At 34.0% G+C, this 25308-nt stretch overlaps 1 protein-coding gene across 5 annotated transcripts in view; it reads left to right on the top strand.

Annotated features, from left to right (window-relative positions):
* Nucleotides 1-25308, top strand: part of SCLT1 (sodium channel and clathrin linker 1) — a 206316-nt gene that overhangs the window by 115905 nt on the left and 65103 nt on the right. For all 5 annotated transcript variants that reach the window (XM_078001442.1, XM_078001441.1, XM_078001443.1 and 2 more), the window contains 4 exon segments: nt 8796-8886; nt 13590-13681; nt 18845-19022; nt 21549-21647. In XM_078001442.1, the coding sequence (XP_077857568.1) occupies nt 8796-8886; nt 13590-13681; nt 18845-19022; nt 21549-21647 (460 nt within the window).

Genomic DNA, 25308 nt, shown 5'->3' with positions numbered 1-25308 from the left:
GACCTAATCACCTCCCAGAAGACCCCACCTCATATCATTACATTGAGAGTTATATGAAGGTTGTATTTATATGAGATTTCAACATATGAATTTTGCAGGGATACAGATACTCAGACTAAAGCAGCCATTTACTGGTGACTTGGGTAGGTTGTTTAACTGCATGGACTTCAGTTTTCTCATTACTATAATGAAAATGCAGTTACCTTCCTTGCAGGGTTGCAATGTAATATAATTTACTGTCTTTGCCCACTTCCCTTCTACTTTAGTATCCAACCTCTGTAGGTAGGATATACAATATTTACAAATTACCTGCTAGTAGATTTGGGAGTTGGTATTAACATTGTAATAAATAGTGGATTATTTAACTCCCAGACCTGGGAAATCTGCCTTTTTTTGTTGCTGCTGTAATTTCTACGACCAGAGTAACCATTTCTTTCTTTCTCCTCTTTCTATTATGTTGTACCCCCATTTCTTGCCAACTGTACAATCCCAAATTCTTTCTGTTCCCTTCTGTATGTTTCAGTTATATTCTTTTCGTTTTGAAATCTTAGTTTCTCTTTTGCAGGGTTCTTTTAAGACCTCAGATGTATAGACCTCCCTGATGAGTCCTCAGATACTTTCCTCTTCCCATTCTTTGGTGTTGCTTGGAAGAATCTGTATTTATTATAATCACTCTTTGGAGTTTTCTTCAGTTTGGATTAGCCCCACCTATCTATTCTTCTCCTCAAGAATTACTGGTACCTTTTATGCCTTAAAAATGCCTCCCTCATTCTCCTTGGTTGTTGATTTTCCTTAACGGATGATTTTTTTCTACCTTTCTTGAACATTTCTCTACCAGGACTTTTGTGTTTATGCCATGATTTCTTCTCTGACTTTTGTTGCTTTTTTTTTTCCTTCTTCTTCTTCTTTTGCTTCCCCCATTTCCTTATCCTACCTATGAAAAGTATACATTTCTTAGATTTATAACCATGTGACTCAATTTCTGTCCTTCATAGATGATCATATCTACCCTGCCCAATTCAAACTTTCAGCTCAATAACGTTTCCCAAGTATACACCTCTGACCTTGATCTCTTTGTTGATTTCCATAATTGAATTGCTAGGTCAGTGGTTTTCAAACTTTTTATTTTTTAACAGTAAACTTTAAAAAAAAAAAAAAGAAATCTTATACATGGAACCTCAGAATTTAAACCTATAAAAGCAGAATGGCTATGAAGGAGTAGAGGGCCTCCCCATCTCAGTAGCTAATGCCATCATCAAACCTCAGAATTTTTGCTTGCTTGCTCTCTGTTGCTTCATCTCTATGTCTGCTCCTGTTGGCTCTGTGTATAGATGATCGCAAATCCACTCATCATCAATATCACCTCTACCCCACTGTCTCTTGTTTGCAGTACCCTTTTCTCTGGTCTACCTGCTTTCACTCTTACTCCACTGCAATTCATTCTCCACACAATATATCACATCATTTACCTGCTTCAGACCCTCCAGTGGATTTTCATTGCAATTGGAACACATTCCAAAATTCCTACTATATCCAGAAGGCCCTTATGTGATCTGACCTCTAAACTTCCTCTCTGACTTTATCTTACACTTTTTTCTCTGTGATGCATTCCGGCTTAATTGTCATTTCTTTGTTTTTCTCATATTCTTTCATTTATTCTTAATTATCTTTGCCTGTAATTCTTCTACCCTAAATTTCCTTCAGTTTTCATCATCACCCTTTAGGTCGCAGCTCAGATATTTCTACCATAGATGTCCCTGATGACCCATGTCTTTCCTATTTCCCTGTATCATCTTCTTTATAACATTGTCACTTTCTTTAATTACCTGATTTATTGAAATGCTTATTGCCTGTCTCCCTCCATTACAATATGAACTTTATGAGACAGGGGCTTTATCTTCCTTGTTTACCACTGCATCACCAGTGCTGATGACAGTGCTTCGTATGGTGCATGTAGCTGCTCAATAGACAGCGCTTGGTATGGTACATGTAGGTGCTCAGTAAAATAACTCTAGGACTCCTGAAATACAGGAAAAACAAACAAAAAACTGATGAGCCACCAGCTCTTAAAGCCAACATGTCCAAATTATATTCACAGTGTCGGGCATATTATAAGCATTCAATAAATATTTGTTCAAAGTATGAATGCATGGAATCCCTTAAATTATCTTTGTGAAACCTACACCATCTCTCTCAATATTGTTGTCATCACTCTGGTTTAGACTTTTCCTCCCTCTTGCTCATTTATTATAACATATTGGTTACAGAGAGAGAACTATCATTCTAGTCTATTTTTTACGAATGTCAGGTTTAAATTTCTAAAGTGCAACTCTGATACCATTATTGGTGCAGTTCCCCACTTGCCTCTAAATTGATACAGATAACTGTCAATTAAGGACATTGACATTGTAGTCCCCATGGCCTTTACAGTCTTATTTCTCATCTTCTATAAATAAGTCCTACACTTACCTACCTTTATGCTTGTGCTTATCTTGTTTTTTCCTAAAGCTTTCTCTATCTCTTCTTGTGAGATATATAATTCCTCTGCCAATTCTTGCTTTAAATACCTCTCACTTCGGTATTCTCCCAGCTAAATGTAAATGTGCTGCATACTCAGAATCATAATGTTTTATTTTAATCTTTTGTGTTACTTAACATATGCTTGCTTTGTGGCCCTCCTCAAGATTACTATAGCGCTATAATCACATTATGGAGCTGAAAGTTTAAATTGGGTAGGGTAGATATGATCATCTGTGAAGGAGAAAAACCCTTTGTGTATTTTGTACCACATTATTGCAGCACCTCAAACATTGCAGGCATGAAGTAAACATGTTGTAAGCATGTCTGTTGAATAAGAGATTTCGATAGTCTGATCAATAATAGAGTATGAATTAATGTTTTCTGCACTTTGTCAGTGTTACCCAAAGTTACATGACTCTAAGACTATACTTGTAATCATTGTTTACAAAAGAGTAAATTGTGAATTCTGTAGTTATTTTATAAAATCTAAGACAGTGAATATACATCAGAATCCCCTGTAGAGATTCTGAAAAACAGAGATGACCAAGTATTGCCTGCAGACATTCTGAATAAGTCTCAGATTGAGCCTATCCATATATGAAGTGAAAAAGCCTATGCATATTAGTTGCAAAAAGCTCACTTTCGTACACACAAAGTATGGACACTACTACTGGTATCATAGAATATTATATCTAACATAAAAATTAGAATTTTGAATTACCTAAAACTATGTATAATTTTGAGTTAACTTTAAGTTTCTATAAATAATACACAAATAGTGTATTTAAAAACTGAAGAGCCACTATTTTGGAAAGTTTTGTTAGCTCAACGTATAGATTATAATATCCATTGCTTTCAGAATTTCTTCAGAATGCTTCTGCCTTGAATGGGTTTCATTATTAGACTGCCACTAAAGACTGGGAAGAGGAAAAACATTGAAATAAAACGTTATTCAGTTTTGGTACTTACTCGGTTTCCTAAAAGCAGTAGTGATTTTAAAAGTTTAGAACTTTGTCTAAAATTATGTTCAGGATTTTCTAAAGCTATTAAGTGTAAATGATCAGCTTTATTATACTGGATAATTACGAAAGTCCTTATTAAATTACCTAACGTATGCATTTTTCTGTTTTAAAGAGGAAAAAATTAAGAATATCAAATCAGCAAAATTAGCTTTTATATCTCTCAAAATCTTACCAGTTTTCATTGTATGCAAAAAAGGTATTATAAACATTTCTAGGATTCCCTTTGTATGAGAGTGCAGGAAGAAACAAAAATTTGTCTTAAAATAGACTCATTGTACTTGATGTTAAGTCTCAAAAAAGTGTATTGATAATTAAAGCATTTTAATTTCTGTCCAAATTGATGGTATAATATAAATCTAGTATTATATGCTATCCTTTATGCTATACTTGATTACATTTTGCTTAACGAAGTTTTATTTTTTTAAAAGTTGTCGGCCAGGTGCGGTGGCTCACGCCTGTAATCCCAGCACTCTGGGAGGCTGAGGCAGGTGGATCACAAGGTCAGCAGATCGAGACCATCCTGGCTAACATGGTGAAACCCTGCCTCTACTGAAGAATACAAAAACTTAGCCGGGTGTGGTGGTGGGCGCCTGTAGTCCCAGCTACTCAGGAGGCTGAGGCAGGAGAATGGCATGAATCCTGGAGGCGGAGCTTGCAGTGAACCGAGATCGTGCCACTGCACTCCAGCCTGGGCGACAGAGCCAGACTCTGTCTCAAAAAATGATAATAATAAATAAGTTGTCATTCAAATGTGTTTAATATCATAAGCAATGAAAAAATACATTAATGAAAAATCCCAGGAATATAAAGTGGATTAACAAACATACCTGAAAATAAAGTAATGTGCTTTTTAGAATATTTATTTGAAGCAAAAGTAAAATCCTTGGGTAGTTATGACATCAAGATTGTTAATAGTTAACTAGTTGTGTTTTTTTTAAATCAAAATTTTTTTGTTAAACTGTTTTTAACTTTTATAAAATTACATACACAGGGAGACATGTATCTAAAACATTTGCATGTAAATAGTATAAACGTAATTATTGAGTTTCTTCATAAAATAATATTAGAATTATTTTTTTAGTTCCTTCAAAAATTTTAAAAGCGTGAATATTTAAAAGAACTCACAAGACCGCACAGGGCATACTTACAGAAGGCTTTTATTTAAAGGCCAAAGGATATTGTGCAGCCAGAAAAAGAACATAGGCAAGCATATAGCATCCAGGACACATTCAATCATAGGCACCCTAGGGCCTTTATTTATACACAGACATGCTTTGTCTCCACCTTGAGCCACCAAGAATCTGTGCAATGAATCTTGGCTTCAGGAGAGCTCCAGGCAGGAGTTCCCATCAGGGTCATTTTTTTTTTTTTTTTTTTGCCACACTGATCACATAGCCTAGCCTGGCTATCTAGTTATGCCCAGTGAAAATCATCAGTAAACAAATCAACTTGCAGGCTGCAGGAAGAGATTCATACTTTAAACAGCACATCATAAATCCCGCTGTTCATATACTGGCTAAGAGTCAAGGCTAGACATTCAGGCATCCCCAGAGCTTTCCCAGTCCAACTGTAAATTAATACTTTACTACACAGTTCCTGACTATTTAATCTAATAAAAAGACAAAATGACGATGGTAGCTGCATTGTATAAACTACAGTAAAATTTATAAAATGTTTTAATATGCATTAACTTATTTGAACTTTATAATTCTGTGAACTATATGGGAAAACTGTTTTTATCTCCATTTTATAGATACTAAGACTCAGAGAAGTTAAGTGATTGGCTCAGTTCACATACCTTTTGTGTTTGTAGTCAGTTCTAGAAGACAGGCTTTCTGCCTTTTATTTTAGAATTTTTTCAACCTGTCATGCCAAAAGTAGATAAAAAGAACTATTTACTTACTTTCTAACTGTTCTATGGAACAATGTGGAAAACTACTACTTATTTGCCCCCAAAAAAATAGTATTTGTGTTTTAGTGAATATAATATAATATGAATGTTTTCAGAATTTTTTTTATAATGACTTCCAAATTAGGTCTAAGTCCAGTGCCTATTTTTTTTTCTTTTTACCTAAGTAGCAGGAGATTCATCTCAAAGGAATATGAGATAATATATATTTGGAATAATTGTTCATAAATTATTTTTCTAGAATTTTTCACACATGAATATTAAATTGGGCGTGCAAGATCTAGGTAAAATATCAATATATAGTTGTACTTGTAACATTCTCTTTCTCTTTCTCTCCCTCTCTTTCTCTCTCCCTCTCTCCCTCCCTCTCCCTCTCCTTCTCCCTCCCATTCCTCTCCCTTTCCCCCTCCCTCTTCTCACCTTTTCTTTTTGCCCTCTCATTCATTTATGATAGATTGACTTGTCTCCTGTGCCCTAGGTACTGTGCTATCTCCTGAGGGTTTAAAAATTAATAAGATGTGATCCTTGCTTTTAATTATCTTACATTGTATATTTTTTATGAACTCACAGTTCCATAAAGAAGAATCTCTATAGTATTGATTATAATACAGTGTAGTCAATCAATAGCGTATAAAGTATTATATAAGTATTGAGATATAGGGTTTTCGCCAAGGGGAAATTAGTGAAGACTTGAAGATGGGGAGACTTTTGAACTAGGTCAAACTTAAGGAATTGGTTAGAAAATGAAGGAGAAGACTAGTCCAACCAAACATATGAAAAAAGAAACAAAGATGTGTTTAAGAAACACTGAATGAGTGTTTTATTATACTTGGAATATAAATTACATGGGGGTAATTGGCAAGAGATGAGACTCTTTGATGTTAGATGTTGACTGGCCTTATATGCCATGTAGGGGCGTGTAGACTTTATGCCAAAAAGTGTGGAATCCAGGAATCATTGTTAAATAGGAGTTTTTAGTACTAGATAACTTTTTTAACAGATAAGATATATTATAAAGAATGAACGAAAGAGGAGACCATCAGTGAAGAGATGAGTTTGGAATCTATTGGAATAGTATTATGAGTGATAATGAAGCTAAAGTTTGGGCCATAGAATGAAAAAGGAATACACAATTGAAAGTTTAGAAATAGACTCAGGCCAATTAGATTAAAATAAGGGAAGAATCTAATTATAGAATTTTGGTCTTGGCAAATTGCCTAATCCACCTCTGTTGTTGGACATGAAGTCTTTGAGACGTGCAGCATGGTCAAGTGAATTGCGGTAAGGCATATTACTAGTTAGTGACGAAACTGGGTCCCTGCCTCTAGTGTTCTCCACATTGTACCTTGCTTCCTGTGTCTCCAACAGGTTTTTTTTTTCTTTCTTTTTTTTTTTTTCCTTGATCATACTATGACCTTATCTTGCTTACAGTTTACAGGATACTCTAATATACATTATCTATTTTTACTTGTTCAGCAATCCCATGAAACAAGTAGAACAAGCAATATTTTATCCTTTCTGAAGGTAAGAAAACCAAATCAGCGTGGTTGCTATGCTTATTCAGAGTTTTCTCAGTTTTATCCTTACTACTTAAATATATTATTCCTTAAGTTTTTCCTTTAAAAGTATATAGGATTTTATAACTGGTAGAATCATTTGTTGATTTAGATTGTAGATATACTCCTAAAATTATCTCTCAGCCTGACGTAGATTTTCCACAAATAAGGTGGTTTTTGTTTTCTCCTTTGGCAAATCATTTTGCAAATGAAGAAAATATATTTTTGTTTGTTTGTTTGTTTGTTTTTTCTTTGAGACGGAGTCTTGCTCTGTCACCAGGCTGGAGTGCAGTGGCGCGATCTCGGCTCACTGCAACCTGCACCTCCCGGGTTCAAGCTATTCTCCTGCTTCAGCCTCCCAAGTAGCTGGGACTACAGGCATGCACGCCAGCCCACCCAGCTAATTTTTGTATTTTTAGTAGAGACAGGGCTTCACCATGTTGGCCAGGATGGTCTCAATCTCTTGACCTCGTGATCCTCCCACCTCAGCCTCCCAAAGTGTTGGGATTACAGGCATGAGCCACCGCGCCCGGCCTGTTTGATTTTTTTTATAATCTTGGTTAATTTAAAGCAAAACATTTTCTTAAATGCCTCATCATATAAAATATTATTGGGACCATTTGAGGGTAGACAGTCTGTCATAGGGGACTCTTTAAATAGTAGTTTTATTACTTATTGTGAATCCTAGGGCATATTGGTAAACCTCTATCAACCTTGCTCTCCTCTACTTAAGTTTGATATAGTAGTAGTCTTAATTCACGGTTATTATGAGTGTCAAGTGAGATGACTGCAAAGCATTTACAACAGTCCCTGGCCCTAATAACTACCTGAGATGTTTTCAGCTATTATTAGATTTGTATTTTCTATTGTAGGAAATTTATCACTATATAAGTAATGCAGTTTTAAAGACAGAGTCAAAAGGAAATGAATTAACATTTACTTGTGAATTTTGCATCAAATAATTTCTGTAAGTTTTATAGCACAAATATGATTTACATTTAGATACATACATAAAATGTAATTAAGAAATAGGGAACAGTTCCTACACTAAAATATTTTTCTTCTTAAAAAATATGTTCTTTAGATAATCAAAGTGTTTTATACTCAATGGTAAATTACGATGATATTAAAAATCATTTTTTCTGTCTAAAAAAGTCTTATCTTACTGTTCTAAAATCATTTCCTATGAGGAGTCAAGAAGATACTGAAACTTACTTGATTCTGTTAGAATGTTCACAAAAACTTGTCTTTTTCATTCGTTGCCAATACAGTCTCTGAAGAAAATAAACATTGTATTATGGTGGGACAAATATTTTAATTTATGTTAAGTGTTTACATAATACAAACTTCTGGTGTCTATGGAATGATCAAGGTATTGAAGTTTAAGTTCATTTTCATAGAAAGTCCAATCTCCATCTCTATAAGGATATTATAGACCTAAGTATATCCTTCTTAGTGCACTGGAGCTCTTGTTAGGTAATGTATCAAGATGATCAAGTGATTTTTCAAGAAATTTATTGAATTACTTTGGTATATAATATAATTTACCCAAATAAAGCATTCATGACCTCTACTTCATACCCTTCACCATTCAACTATATTTTTTCTTCTTTAGTGTCTTCTACATGCTTTCATTAGTAATAAAGGAATCTTCCAAAATTTATTCCATGGATGCATTTTCGATACACAAGAATTAGAACTGATTTTACCAAATTTAGATTTCTATTCTAATTTTTTATTCTTAGTGGTCTATGAAAACAGTGTTTATTAATTTACTTTATTTTTTAGGCAAGCCAAATTAGAGCTGAGAGTTGCTGTAGCAAAAGTGGAAGAGTTAACTAACGCGACTGAAGATCTGCAGGGACAGATGAAAAAGAAGGTATTTTCTATTTCTAAGACAAATGGATACCTGTTGCTTAGTTTTCTTTCTATTTTGTTGATTTATTTTGAATTAGGTGTTAAAGAGGGTTGTCAGAAGATGAATTAATTATTTTATTACCCTTAAATATAAAATATGAAAGTAGGAAGCTAAACTATATTATTGAAAACAACTTTATAAATAATTTTTTATTTCCATCCTCTGTAGCCTAATTCAATAAAACATCATAATCCCACTTAATCACATCGTTACTGAAATGCAGATTAATACAAGATCAGGTTTCAGTTAACTGGTTATTTGCAGTTGGAAAACAAGCATTTAATACTACTTTTATGTTATTTACTAAAATATTTATTGGCATAATAGACTCCGGTTCTTTTAAATATGTAATAGAGAAATTTCAGAAGGATGTCAAGGAAAAGTCAAGCTTTATTTTTAGATAGATATAATTATTGAAAATTCTCACTCTGGGGCTTATTAGCTATGTAACTTTCTAAGCTTTATTCCCAATCTGTAAAAAGTTGATTATGGATTTCTAATAATGGTAGATTTTTTTTAAGTGTTACAAGAATCCTTCCATAAGTAACAATTTTAAAACTTGGATACATTTTTAAAACACCAGAAAGCACCCAAAAGAGAAAAAAGTAAAAGAAATAAGAATTGTTAATTTTTGGATTTCTGGCCTGTCAGTTCTCCCAACCCCCACAGCTGTGGCTTCAGAAAACACCTCTGTATGGGCTTAAGGTACCCAGGTCAAAGTTTAGGGCTAGAAAAGCAGTAGGAGATTTAAAGAAAAAATAGTGGCAGCAAGAGTAACACACAGAAAAAGAGCCAAATTCTGAGTGTAAATTCTTACCAAATTCATGCCTGACAACTAAATTATGCATATGGAAGTGGGGGAGGGACCCCAGAGAACCCAGTGAAGAAGCAGGCAGAGACCTAAGAGAAATCTACTTTTGAAAGATAGAGATGTATGAAACTAGATATTTGAGTTTACTACTTTTTATAATTGAATGCATGCGAGAAATGTGTGCAACTGAAGCATCAGCATACTGAAGCCTTCCTTATTGTTTGAAGTATCAGAGGACAAAGCCCAAAGCTGGAAAGGCAGCTGAAAATTACAAGGGAATCTCTAGAAGCAAGGGAACCACAAAGAGGATGAACCCTACCTCTGCCCAAATCTTGACTATCTTCAAATTATGAAGGCACAGGGCCTAGTTATAAAAGCAATAGTGGAAAGCAATAAGAACTAATTACATGTATCAGCTGATACATACTGTATGTGGAATAGATTTCAAATTTCAAGACCAAGCAAGATAATTGTCTACTTGAACTAAAAAAAAAAAAGAAAGAAAGAAATTAATGCTCAAAAGAACAAAACAAGTAACTGCAATGTATTAGCTACACTATCGGGTTTTCAATAAAAAATTACTAGACAGAAAAGTATGACCTATACTTGTTGGGGAGGTGCTGAGGGAGGCAGCCATTAGAAACTGACTTTAAATGGATCTATCTGTTAGATTTAGCAGACAGAGATTCAAATCAGCTATTATATATATGTTCAAGAAATTAAAATCTGTTTTTAAATTAAAATCTCTAGGAAGAGATAGATAATTTTAATTGAGGACTGGGACATAATTTTTAAAGAAGAAACTCTAGAGCTTTAAAGTTGAGCAACTGAAATAAAAATTTCACTAGATGGACTCAAAAACAGATTGGGAAAGACAGAAGAAATAATCAATGAACTTGAAGTCAGAACAATAGAAATTACCCTGTCCAAAGAACAGAGAGTTTAAAAGATTGAAGAAAAATGAACAAGTGCTCAGAAATCTATAGAACAATGTGAAGCAATACAACATAAGTGTAATTGGAACTGCCAAAGGGAGGGGGATGGGAGCAGAAAAAAAATAAAGAAATAATGGCTGAAAACTTCCTAAATTTGGTGGAAAATATTAATGAGTAAACACAGAATCACTTTAAGACACATCACAGTGATACTGACAGCCAATTATGAAGAGAATACCTGAAAGTAGCAATAGAAAAATGACCTGAACAGAGAGGCAATGATAAGATTAAAGGCTGAGTTCTCATCAAGAAACTGTGGAAACACTTCTGGACATAGGCCCTGGCAAAGATTTTATGTCAAAGACTCCAAAAGCAATTGCAACAAAAACAAAAATTGACAAGTGGGACCTAATTAAACTAAAGAGCTTCTGCATACCAAAGGAAACTATCAACAGAGTAAACAGACAACCTACAGAATGGGAAAAAATATTCGCAAACTGTGCATCTGACAAAGGTCTAATATCCAGCATAAATAACTTAATTTTGCAAGATAAAAAAGCATTAAAAAGTAGGCAGAGGACATAAACAGACACTTTTCAAAAGAAGATATACACGTGGCCAACAAGCAAATGAGAAAATGCTGAATACTACAAATTAGAGAAATGCAAATCAAAATCACAATGAGATACCATCTCATACCTGTCAGAATGGCTATCATTACAAAGTCAAAAAATTACAGATGCTGGTGATGTTGCTGAGAAAAGGGAATGTTTATCCACTGCTGGTGGGAATGGAAACTAGTTCAGCCACTGTGGAAAAAGGTTTGGAGATTTCTCAAAGAACTCAAAACAGAAGTACCATTCAACCCAGCAATCCCATTACTGGGTATATAACAAAGTAATATAAATTGTTCCACCATAAAGACACGTGCCCATGTATGTTCATCACAGCATTATTCACTATAACGAAGAGATGGGATCAACCTAGATGCCCATCAATAGCAGACTGGATAAAGAAAATGTGTTACGTGTACACCATGGAATACTACACAATCATAAAAAGAGCAAAATCATGTCCTTTGCAGCAATATGGATGCAGCTGAAGGCCATTATCCTAAGCAAATTAACCCAGGAACAGAAAACCAAATACTGTATGTCCTCACTTACAAGTGGGGGCTAAACATTGAGTACAAATGGACACTAAAGGGAACAATATACACTGGCCCTACTTGAGGGTAGGGGATGGGAGGAGGGTGAGGATTGAAATACTACCTATCAGGGACTATGCTCATTACCTGGGTGGCAAAATAATCAGTATACCAAACCCCCTGACACACAATTTACCCATGTAACAAGCCTGCCCATGTACCCCTTGAATCAAAAATAAAGGCTGGAAGGGTGAAAAAAAAAACCTGTGAAAACAAAGTATTGGAATAATATATTTGAAATGCTGAAGAAAAAAATACTAAGAATTCTATATTCAGTGAAATCATACTTCAAAACTGAAGGCAAAATACAGGCATTTTCAAATAAACCAAAAATGAGAGAGTTTGTCCCCAGCAGACCTGCATTCAAAAAATTCTGCAGGAAGTTCTTTAGGCTAAAAGGAAATGACACCAGATGGCAACTCAGATACAAGAAGAAACTAAAAGCAACAGAAATGGCAAATATGAAATAACGTGTGTACATACTTTTCTCTTCATATCTTTAAAAGATGACTGCTTATAGCAGAACTAATAACACTGTATTTGATGGATTTGTAATGTGTGCAGATGTAATATATGACAACAATGGCACTCAGGACTGGGATCCTACATGGATATACACTGTTGCAAGGTTCCAGTGTTTTCTCTGAGCTTTTATCTAAATATTAACTCTAAATAAATTGGGTAAGTTCAAGATGCATATTGTAATCTCTACAGCAACTACTAAAAAATAGTTCAAACAGATATAGCTAAAAGCAATAGAGGAATTAAAATAGCATTCTTAGGCTGGGCATGGTGATGTGCACCTATAGTCCCAGCTACTTGAGAGGCTGAGACAGGAGGATCACTTGACCCAAGGAGTTTGCGTGCAGCCTAGGTAACATGACAAGACCCTTAAAAAAAAAAAAAAATGGCTGAGTGCAGTGGCTCATGCCTGTAATCCCAGCACTTTGGGCGGCCGAGGCAGGTGGCTCACTAGATCAGGAGTTCAAGGCCATCCTGGCCAATGTGGTGAAACCCCATATCTACTAAAAATACAAAAATTTGCCAAACGCGGTAGCAGGCACCTGTAATCCCAGCTACTCGGGAGGCTGAGCCAGGAGAATCGCTTGAAGCTGGGCAGCAGAGGTTGCAGTGAGCCAAGATCACGCCACTGCACTCCAGCCTGGGAGACAGAATGAGATTCTGTCTCAAAAAGAAAAACAAAAAGTTATGGCATCATAAAAAATATTTGTTAACACATGAAACAGGAAAAGAAGAACAAGAAATTTCTTTAGAAAGATGATACAAATAAAATTTATTAATATAGGTCAAAGCATCACTATGTCAAAGAAGAAAGACCCTGTGATTACCTTGATACTTAATGAGACATAGAATAGTAAAGAGAGCATATTCTAAAGGCAGATTCTCTGCATAGAAATCTCTCTCTTGTTTTGTTAGAGTTGCATTATAGAAATAGTCTGAAATATTGGTAGAAATCTTATGCAATAACTTTTGAGTGTTTTTTATGAATACAGGATTGATGATGAAGTTCTCCCCTCCTTTTTATTATACACATGATTTGTTTCCAAAGTCACATTGTTTCTTTTAACGTATGTATTGGAATGCTAATAGCATAGTAACTTTATAGCATGAACTGTTTTCTTTAGGCTGTATAATGGTGTATTGAATTTTCACATACTCAAAGTAAGCTTCTGGTTTCTTTATTTTCTAGGAGAAGGATGTGGTGTCTGCCCATGGAAGAGAGGAAGCATCAGATAGGCGCTTACAGCAGTTACAGTCCAGTATAAAACAATTAGAAATAAGGTAAATTGTTAAATGCACCTAGCATTGTTGATATGCTTTAAAAGATATTTTACAATAAAGTGTCAGAGTGCGATATTTACTAGAATAAATATTTTATAAACTCTAAATCAAAACTATAATCATAGGTGTAAAATCTGATTTAATCGACATTATTTATTAAAAATTATATTCAACAGATTGCTATACTTTGAATATATATTCAAAGATAATTTGTTTAATATGATTTTAAAACCTTTACTAAGTGCATTAATTTAACTTTGAACGAGAATAGTTGTGCCAAATTTAGTCCAGTACTTTTTGGGAAACAAATAAAACCCTTGATATCATGCTTTTGTATCAGTACTGCAGAGCACAAAGTACACCTTTATTTTCATTTGTCCTTAGGTCAGCCTGCAGATTTTGGTGTGAACATAGTTGACCTTCAGTAACCTAAAATCTTTCTTTCTTCTAAAGAGTGGTTAAAATTTTAAAATCATAGTTAAGAGGAAATTTGATATTACCTCAACCCCTCTATAGTTCTGTACTTCCAAAATAATACAGTTACAGTAGAAATAAACCATTAAAATGGAAGGCAAAGGAAGGAGAGGAATGTTATTTTTAAAAGCTATTTTTTAGGAATCATGAGCCATAAATCCTACAAAGAGGATTAACTTCAAGAGCTAAATGTAGATTCTTTTTGCATCTTGCACATAATATGTCAGAAAAATCTTGGAAGCTGAAGCTTGATCATCAATCCTTTTGGTCCTCCAGAAGGCCAGGTGCTAGTGTATCCTGCTTCCCAGTACTGTTCTCCCTTGTGTTCTTGGGAGTTCTAATTTGCAGTGGCCCTTCGGATACCTTTACCCATCACTCATCTCTGTCCTGATAGCCATCATCAATTGGTGTCATGTTTTTCAACAGGAGTATTGGCTTTTTGAGTGAGACAATTCTTAGTTGTTTGAGACTGTGCCAATAATTACAGGATGTTTAGCATCCCTGGCACCAAATACGAAATTCTAGTCGCACCTCTTAGCATTATAACTACCAAATGTCCCCACACATTTCAAATGCCAATACCATCATAGTTGCAAACCGTTGAGTATAGGACTCTGGTATATCAGAATGGTCCATGCAGTACTCTTTTTAAAATCTTTTTTCTTTGTACAAGCTGAGCCATATGACTTGATATTAGATTGTGGACTTTATTTTAGGTAGGGAGAATATATGTTTGTCTTTGCTAAGAAGTAATTTTTAACCAGATGCTAAAAGTCATCTTGAAAAGAGAACATTTTCCAAGTGCTTTGATGATTTTATTTTGCTATAAATGAATAATTTATCTGTTTAATAAAATCTTTTCATTTGACACAATGACTATAATAAAAGTGAAAATAAATATATGACTACCTCTCCCACATCAACAATGCCTTTTGTGTGCTAATATTTAGAATAACTAATACAGGTAGAGGAAAACAAATATGATCCTTGCAGAAATCAATAATAATTAGATTTGAGAAGAAAAGAAGTGAAATGAAGTTTTAATAATTTTTGTATGTTTGTTTGTTTTCAGTAATTTTGGGCAATATAAAGGAGATATATGCAAAGCATACTTGAAACCCCTATTTTTATGCCTATTGAACAGGAGTAGTAGAAAAAGGTCTAAGAGATAGTTGAGATATACCCCAGTATGACTAGATATGATTTTCCATACATTGTTAGAAGAAAAGTCTTTAAGACTCCCTCCTAAGACGGACTTTCGTATTCACAGGTGAAGCATCATGTTTTCAATGTGTGTTGAGCACCTACTGTTGTACCAGCCAGTGTTTTAGGTTCTGGAATTCTAGAAGTGGCCTGTATCTGGTGATATCTGATTCTCTCTGTAGATGACAGAGAAAAGTCCTTAAAACATCATTTATACCTATTTAAACAGATACAAAAGATTATTCTCAGTAGGGAAAATTCACCAATGGATACTACTATTAAAAATAGGGTTTTTAAAAAATAAGTAAAAACTTAGAATGAAGTCTGATTGATAGGCATCACTTACTTGTATAATCACCCCCACCACCTTCTGACCTCCATTACTCATATGCTTAAATTGTTAGGGAAAGAAAATTATTCAATAATATAATTGACTCTCGGTTGGCTACCGCTATCTGCCTGAATTGATATTTGAGATTTCACTCATATGTACTAAAGAATGCACCCAGATTTATACATCATTCGTTACTTAATCGGAATCCAAATCACTTTTTTTCTCCTTTCTTCAGCAAATATTCACTTACTAGACTGAAGACATTTTAAAAGCTAAGTTACCATAGGATATATGTATATGTTTGAGAGCTTGAAAAGACTAATATGAAAGTGATTGAAAAACAGAATTTAGATACAATTGTTTTTCCTCAAGATTTAGTTAGGTGGGTCTTTAGTACTGTGAAAGACCAAATGTACCAGATAATTCAGGAGATTATTTTATACAGGCTATTGCAGTAGGGAGAATGCTCATTAATGAGGAATGTTTCAAAGAAAAGGAAGGGGCCTGAGGTTTTATATAGGTGGATAAACGAGGGGTGCATGAGTCTTATGGGACTCATGAGGAAGGATGGAGGTGGGTCTTATTTTGGAATATGCGAGAGCAGGGTTATTTTATGCTGTTAACTCTATTCTGAAACACAAAATGATAGAGGGGGTTTAGAGGACAAGGGTGGGAGGATTTCTTAGCCATCCCTGTTTTTTTGGCTCAGGTAAAGTCTAATATCAGTATAAAGGAAGCACAAAAGCCAGATACAGCAGACATAATATACGATTAATGTCTGTTCTTAAGATTTGAGGCAGATATTTGAATGGACCAACAATTCAGTAACACAGGTTAGAAATGGAGGAGAACAAAGTAATGATTAATAATGATTGTGCAGACTATTCCATTCACATAACATGTCAGACTAAATATTCTAAAAAAAACCCTCTTAATGTAAGCATCTTGATAAATGACAACATGATTTGTTTTCAAAGTTGTTTCTTTAACTTACATATTAGAATGCTAATAGCATAAAAAAATTTATAGCATGAACTGTTTAATTACATTTAAATGCTCAACTTATATAGTTGGGAACTCTCAAGCATACAAATAAAAAAACAAAAACAGGAAGCTAAAACAAGAATGATAAATAAATGACTTGCCTGCCAAGGACGTCAGGGCTGGATCTATATTATGTCACAAGAAGGTAAATGTCCTTGGGCAGGCTAGAACCCTTGAAGGAGCTACACTCTAATTAAAAGGCTAAAATAGAAAAAAATTTCTGCTTCTTAACAATGATAGCCAACCAATAAAACTATTTCCATCATGTAGCCAAATGGAAAAAATAAAAATCATAATAATCATTGTAGTCTTCTCTGAGAATGTGTAACCATAACTCTGCCCTCATATGACACTGTTGTTTAATATTATACTATCTGTTCATTTGGAAACCTCAGCCCCAAAAACTAAAGTGGCAACAGATTGGTAGGTAGTCCTGGTGCATGGAAGAAGCAATAGTAAACCTTTGGGTGAAATACTTTTGAACACGGACCCCTCAGGATTCCCACAAATTAAGTTTAGACAGATATGAACTTAATCAAAAATTACCAAATGCATGAGAAAGTAAACCACTTGACTGACAGGAAGAGGGTTTTGAAGTGGGTAGTGGAGGGGAGTGCAGAGGGGAGAATAGAGAAGCCTGCTTCTTCTACTATTTAGAAAAAAGAAATGCCTGAAAATAACAAATAACAAAGAAAATTATAAAATGTGTCTTACCAAACATGTTATAAAGCCAAAGTAATCAAATCAGTAATCAAATTAAAATGAGTTGAGCATGTAAAACTAAGTAGATTAATGAAACATAATCTACTAGTAAATTATTATATTTGCATATATGATATTTGCATATTTGGAGGATGGTAATAGGAGTATTTAAATTCATTAGTTACTAATGGTACTCAAACAACCGGCCATTAGTTTGGAACTTAAGTTGGACTCTTCTCTTACATCATACTCAGGAGTAAATTCAAATGAGTCAGGATTAAAAATATAGGGGTAAAAATTAAAGTCATGGAAATCTTTGGAGGAAATCTAAGAGATTACACTGACAATTTATGGATGAAGGAGACCATCTTTATAAAAACTGAAATCCCAAAAGTTGAAAAAAATAGTCAAATTTAGCTGTGTTAAATTTTTAGTGTGATGAAGATTCCCTAAATAGAGTCAATAGGCAAGAACAAAAAAAGGTAGATTTGGAAAAAAAAAAATTTTCAGCATAAAGGACAGACTAAGGGTTAATATTTATAATTTATGGTTCTTATAAAGGGAAGAGCAAAGTAAACAACCCATCAGAAAAAAAATGTGCAAAGATTAGAAGAAATTCAAAGAACAAAATTCATTTGGCTTACAAAAGGAAGAAAATATGCGTAAAGTTTCTTATAGAGAAATACAAATTAACAGTGAAATGAGGTTACATTCATTAGACTAAGAAAGGAAGGAGCCTTTATAACTTGATGAGATTTCTATATTATTAGATGAGAAAAGCAAGTACAGAAAAGGGTATATATTATGATTTTTATTGTTATAACAAAAATTAAGCTCCTGTGGTTAACTGTATGTATAATATGTGTGTATATTTATGTGTATATGTGTATGAGTGTATATATATATATATAAAATCATATGAATATTGAGAAAATTATTTTAATATATACATTAGTAAGTTCACATAGCTTGTCTGGGTAGAGAGCATGAAAAGGGAGAAAAGAGAAAAGACCATATAAATGTAAAGAACAACTGATTTCTTAAGGGTTTGCTTTGTGTCATTGTCATGTAACTATATAATACAGTGTAATACCATAACAAGTATAACATAATTAGGATCAGAAAATCTAGGCTCAGTCTCAGCCCCACTGCTCATTAGCCCTATGACCTTAATCAAATGCCTGACCTCTCTGGGTATGTTTGTTGTTCTTTAAAATGAAGATATGTAGATAGTAAAACCTACTTTATAGAAGTCTAATGAGTATCAAATGAGAAAATATTAATACATGCGAAAGTTACTAGCATAATAATACCGGTATTATGCTACTGAGTAGTAGATGCTCAGGAAATCTCCCTCCTTCCGTTTAAAAAAGTTTAACTTTCCCAGTGTAATTATTGATTTCTAGATTATGTGTGACAATCCAAGAAGCCAACCAATTAAGAACAGAAAATACACATCTGGAAAAACAGACCAGAGAGCTACAAGCAAAGTGCAATGAATTAGAAAAAGAGCGATATGAGGCTATTGTAAGAGCCAGAAATAGCATGCAACTCTTAGAAGAAGCTCACCTTCAAAAAAGTCAGGTAAGAAAGCTAGTAAATATGTTTAGATATAATAAAATGTTGACTATTCTCCCATGTGACCTCACAGTAAGGGATTCAATAGCTGCAGAATAAATGCATGAAAATGAAATTGCTATTCTCTTCATTAGTAATCATACCATATTCTTGGATGGTAAAACCAAATATGATAATATGATAAAATGTCAATTCCTTTCTAAAATAATGTATAAATATCAGACTTTTCTTATTTTCCCAAACCCTGTGTAACTAATCTTCAAACCCTGTAGTCTCATACTTAAAAAAAAAAAAAAAACAAAAAAAACAAAAAAACACTGTTACAGTGCTTTACTGCAGTATACCCTATATTTTATTCAGTTGAACCTGATAAATCTTATCCATCTCTATTCCCCTTCGTCATATACTCAATTACTTTAATAAAGCAGAAGCTTAATTGGCTTTAAAGATTTATTTACCAAAGTCTTCATGTCACTGTTCTTTTTTAGTTCTCTAACAATTGTGATTCTTGTGCTATCAAATACAGTGTTCCTTGTCATATACTGCTTCCCTATGAATTATGTATTTAGTTTATTGTAGTCACAAAATAAATGTTTTAATGTTTATTTTGCTGCCTCCCTTATGTAGAGTTCATTAAATCATTAATTTATTTACCAACATTTATTGAAAACCTAGTATATGCAGAATACTCTGCTAGCAAGTATGTTGGGGTACAAAGAAAGTGCTTTGTTTTATGTATATTTCCCTTTTTACAGAAGATTTTTCAAGAGATCTAGTAAAACAGAACATAGTGTAAGTTGGATATTGAGAAGCTAATAAATAAAAAAAAAAATTATCTAAATCCTAACTGGGAATGCTAAGGTGTTTATCATGCCTTTCAACTAATATTTTCATCTGTGATCTGAATACTGTCTTTTAGAATGGTTAAGAGGCACACAATAGACATAATATGCTTGGGAATTGTGTCGAATACCTAAATCAACTAGAAAAATTAAGGTCAAGACAAAATTTTTATCTCTGCCCTCTGAAGCCTACTTGTATGAGCACTCTTAATACCAAGCCATTAAAAATAAACATCTTGTGTAGAGCACAGTGGACAGAGAAAAGAGTAGGAACACTCATTGCCCATCCTCCTCCCAAATTTTCTCACTCAAATCCTAAGGCAACAGACCCTCACAGAGACTGTCTATGGCTACAATATTAAGCTGCTCCTTGACTCATTGCTTAGTTGCTAGAGGTTTCCCATCTTCAGTTGCTTGTTCAAAGTCAACGGTTCTCCCAACCGATCATACAAGCAAGGCAGGAAGTGCAGCCTAGCATAGTTCCCCTTCTCCCCCTCAAGGTTATTACGTAAGAACAGCTGTTACTTGTCACTAGCTTACTTGTTTAAGGTGGAGGAAATTTATCTTAAAAAGCAATTTTTAAAAAAACAGGTAAAAATGTGTATGGTACCTTTGGAAGATGGTGGGAACAGAACACAGGGCCACTTACATGTTGATTTAAAATGGATTCAACTTGGCCTAATTGAAGGAGTTCCAAGCCCAGAAAAAAAGATTTGTGTTAGAAATATAAATATGGGAATTGTCAGCATATAAATGATATTTAAAACCATGAAATTTGATTAGACCACTAAGAGAAGGACATATAGAGAGGGGGGCAAGAACTGAACCTTGGGTAGTCCAGTGTTAAGAGATTCAGGAGACGAGGAAGAATCAGCAATGTAGACTGAAGAGGAATGATCAGTGAGATAGGAGGAAAACCAGTACTGTGTATGATGTGCTGAAAATCACGTGCAGAAAGTACAACAAGGAGAGGAAAGTAAATATCTCAAGTGCTGCTGGTAAAGAAGTACTGAAAATTTACTTACAGATAAACAACATGGAGATCATGATGGTGAAAGCCTGATTCAAGGAAGTATAAAAGAGATTGAAAGAAAAAGTCTTGGAGATGAACATGTTACAGAGTTTTGCTTCACAGAGAAGCAAGGAAATGGAGTGTGACTGACAGCAGAGCTAGGATTATGGCAATATTTATTTGGTGGGAGATGGAAATGATTGGAATGATAGAAACACATCAAAGAGACAAAAACAAGTGGTGTCTGCAGTGATCAAGTTATGAGTTAATGAGTGACATAATTTGAATAATACTAAATAATGGAAAGAGAAAGAAATTCAAGAGATTCTTATAAGGATACAATACCTAGATTTGATGATTTACTTTATATAGGGACTCAAAAAAAATGGAAAATTCAAAAATGGTTTTAAGATTTCTGGCTGTAGAGATTAGAAGGGTGTTAGAAACATTGGCTGAAATAAATACCATAGAGAAAGTGTCTTTAGTTAGGACAAGGGCAAGTGAGGAGGTTAGGGAAAATAAATATCATTCATGATTTCAACATGATATTCAAGTAGAGATGTCCCAGAAGTTTTGAATAAGGTGTTTATAGAAAGTGACTAGTGGATAGGTTTTTACCTGTTACTATCTTTGCTAATAATGATGTGATCTATAACATGAAATGATTGTTTTCTGAAGGCTCTACTTGAGGAGAAGCAAAAAGAAGAAGACATAGAGAAAATGAAAGAGACAGTTTCTCGGTTTGTACAAGATGCTACCATAAGAACCAAGAAGGAAGTAAGGATTTTTAATTATATTTAAAATTCAGAATTTAAGTCACAACTAAAGACTAAATTCTACCTAAATATTTGTAAATTAAAATTAAAATACTTGCCTACGTAGTTATAAAAACTGTTTTGAAATTATTAACATAAATGTTTAAAAACTAACTAAAGGAACTGAGTAAAGGCTCCTTTCCTTTAAATTTATCTCCAGTAGGATAGTGGGATATACTGAATAGCCCTCCACTTGATAAAATAAAGATGTTCCTTTTTTTTCCTTATCTGTATTTTTTGTGGGCAATATTATTTCTCTTCTAGGTGAACTGTAGCTTTAAACTGGATTTTAAAACTTCATCAGTTTAGAAAAAATAAAGTTAAAATGTTTGCTTTCTCCCAAGCAACTAGGTGGTAGAATTTTTATTTCCACAAAGCCACTGTATAATATTTCTTCCTGCAGAAGTATTTCTTAGAAATCTATTACTTTTACAGAATCATAGTGTAAAGAAAAAAAATCTATTACTTTATCTTTATATGACCGAAATTAGATAATTTCCCAAGATAAAATTTTTAATTTAAGGCAGAGTCCAAAGTAAACCGTGTGCTTTTTAATTTCTAATCTTCTATATCCTTTCTGCAGGATCTCTGTCCTTCCTATTCGTGAAGTTGAGAGTACCGTAACATTGGACTATAGCCTAAAATATTCTCGATGACACATTTTTAAAATAAATATTAATAAACTTTATACTTTTAATGATAAAAATATTTTATTAAAGTATTCATGGTATGAGCATTCCTCTAATTGTATTTTCTTATCCTAAAATAAATTCACATTGATTTTGGGGTTGATGAAGCTCATCTTTTGCATGAAACTTTAAATAATCTAAGTAGGATTTTTCACAAGCATTGTGATCTCATTCATTCCAAATGTTTTGCAAATGGAAAATACAGATGCTTCCTAAAATCCAATTATTTCCCTATTCAAATATGTAATCCTTCCAGGCATCTGAAGCTCAACATGTCTGAAACCGAACTTACTCTTGTAGTCAGTCCCAGATTGTTTCTTCCTTAGGTGTTCCTGTTGATTTCCTGTAGCCAGCCTTTCCCCGCCATTACAACTATTCACTCAGGAAGTATTTATTGAGCACTTCCTGTGTGCCATGCATTTTGCTGGGTCTTTGCCCCCTCTGAGTTCCACACTCTTGCCAAGTTAATTTTTTTAAGTAAACTTTTAAAATTATTATTAAAAGTGACATATATTCATTGTAAAAAGAAATGGAAAATATGTATGAGAAAATATGTATAAATGAAAAATATGTATAAAAGAAAATTAAAGGCCGGGCGCGGTGGCTCAAGCCTGTAATCCCAGCACTTTGGGAGGCCGAGATGGGCGGATCACGAGGTCAGGAGATCGAGACCATCCTGGCTAACACGGTGAAACCCCATCTCTACTAAAAAATACAAAACACTAGCCGGGCGAAGTGGCGGGTGCCTGTAGTCCCAGCTACTCGGGAGGCTGAGGCAGGAGAATGGCGTGAACCCGAGAGGAGGAGCTTGCAGTGAGCTGAGATCCGGCCACTGCACTCCAGCCTGGGTGACAGAGCAAGACTCCGTCTCAAAAAAAAAAAAAAAAAAAAGAAAATTAAAATTACAAGTTTAATACCCAGAGATAGCCACTATTTTTAGCATTGTTCTGTGAATTTCATTTAATCCCAAATTATTCACAGCGTGTCCTTCAAATATGTAGAATTAACCTGTTGAATTGAGAATAACTTTATATGTATCTCTTCCTATTGACTGAAGTAAATACAATGAATAAATTGTCACATATTTCTGTTCTGGCTATAAAATTGAACAAAAATATGACAGTGGCTTATTTCTTTAAAATATGAAAATACTTTATTTCTTAGATATCTCTCAAATAAATAAAATTTGTAAAAAAAAATACATTGTTTACTTTTGATTTTAAGTCAAAGCTAGTGCCATTATTGGATTTTCCTATTTCTTAATAGTTTATCTTACTATTTGGTTTATAAATATCCTTACTGTTCATAAAATTATAGAGGGAAATGCTTATATAAAGTGAGGATAGGATGAGAGAAGTGTATTAGTCCCTCTACAGACTTCAAAACCCCAATCACAGTAAACTACCTCACTGAAATGTGTATTTCCTCACATGACGAAAGTTTACATTTTGTTTCATTAGATACTAACTCTAGAAAATTCCATATGACTTTTGTAGCACAGAAGTTTACATATGATATGCCATCAGTGTCAATAGTTCTACACAGTCCTTTCAAAAGGCATGAATAGTTTGATTCATCTGTATTTGCCAGGATTACTATAAATGTATTTCAAAATATGTACCCTCCTGTTGTCATAAGCCCTCAAGTTAGCTGTATCATTTCTAGATACTAAAAAGAACACATTTTAGAAATTATGCGAGAGAGAGATAGACATGACAGGGCTTGTAAGAACCAAAATTTTTATATTATAGGAACATTTATGACTTAATTTCTCTGCCTCAGTTTTCCTCATCTATAATGGAAATAATAACAACCTCATTGGATTTTTGTGAGAATTAATGAGATAATACATGTAAAGCACTCTGAATAGTACCTAACACACATTAATCCTCCATAAATTCTGTTATTGTTACTGATCCATAAACAGAATACATTGATTTTTAATATAATTATTCATAGGAAAAGTCTACATCAAATTATAACCTTGAAAAGAGCTAAAATAGGCCGGGCGCGGTGACTCACGCCTGTAATCCCAGCACTTTGGGAGGCTGAGGCAGGCAGATCACAGGGTCAGTAGATCGAGACCATCCTGGCTAACACGGTGAAACCCCGTCTCTACTAAAAATACAAAAAATTAGCTGGGCCTGGTGGCAGGCACCGGTAGTCCCGGCTGGAGGCTGAGGCAGGAGAATGGGGTGAACCTGGGAGGCGGAGCTTGCAGTGAGCCGAGATCGCGCCACTACACTCCAGCCTGGGCCACAGAGCGGGACTCCCTCTCAAAAAAAAAAAGAGCTAAAATAGACCCAGAAATAGTATGCTTGGCAGGCCTTCAGAAAGATAACTCATATTAATTAACCGTATAAAGTACATGGCAGTATTGTAAATGTTCTAAACAAGGTTTACATCATATTTTCAAAATAGTCCATCTTACAAGATACTAGAAAATTCTCAAAGACCTTTAGATCATAAAAGTTTACTGATGATTTACCATTGGCATCAGTATTCTTCAGAGTCCTTTTAAAAAGCATGAATAGTTATTAGAAAAATTTATTGTCATGGAGAAATCCTGATGAGATGACTAATTTTTCAAAATACTCTGTGCACATTAATAGTGTTCTTTCTGAAGATATTTAAATGTTAATTAAATTTTATTAAATGTTATTTATTAAATATTATTAAATCTTAATTTATCTTCAGAAGTAAAAGTAATTTAATACTGGGGTGTGATGGGTATTATTAAAAAAATTCTTCTGTTTATGAATCAAAAGCATCCTATGATGAAGATGTCTGACAACCACAGTCATTTTGGATATACCATTCTATTCACTCTTCTTCCACTTTCATGGCAAATTCTTCGCTCTTTAATATATTGTGTGCTTATTTGTCTTTTATGCCCTAAAAGTTACAATTTTGTTTTTATCAAAATTATTATTG

Source organism: Macaca mulatta, chromosome 5, assembly GCF_049350105.2.
Source record: "Macaca mulatta isolate MMU2019108-1 chromosome 5, T2T-MMU8v2.0, whole genome shotgun sequence".
Lineage (NCBI taxonomy): Eukaryota > Metazoa > Chordata > Mammalia > Primates > Cercopithecidae > Macaca > Macaca mulatta.
Note: the sequence above shows the minus strand (reverse complement) of the source record. Positions and strands in the feature narration are given on the sequence as shown.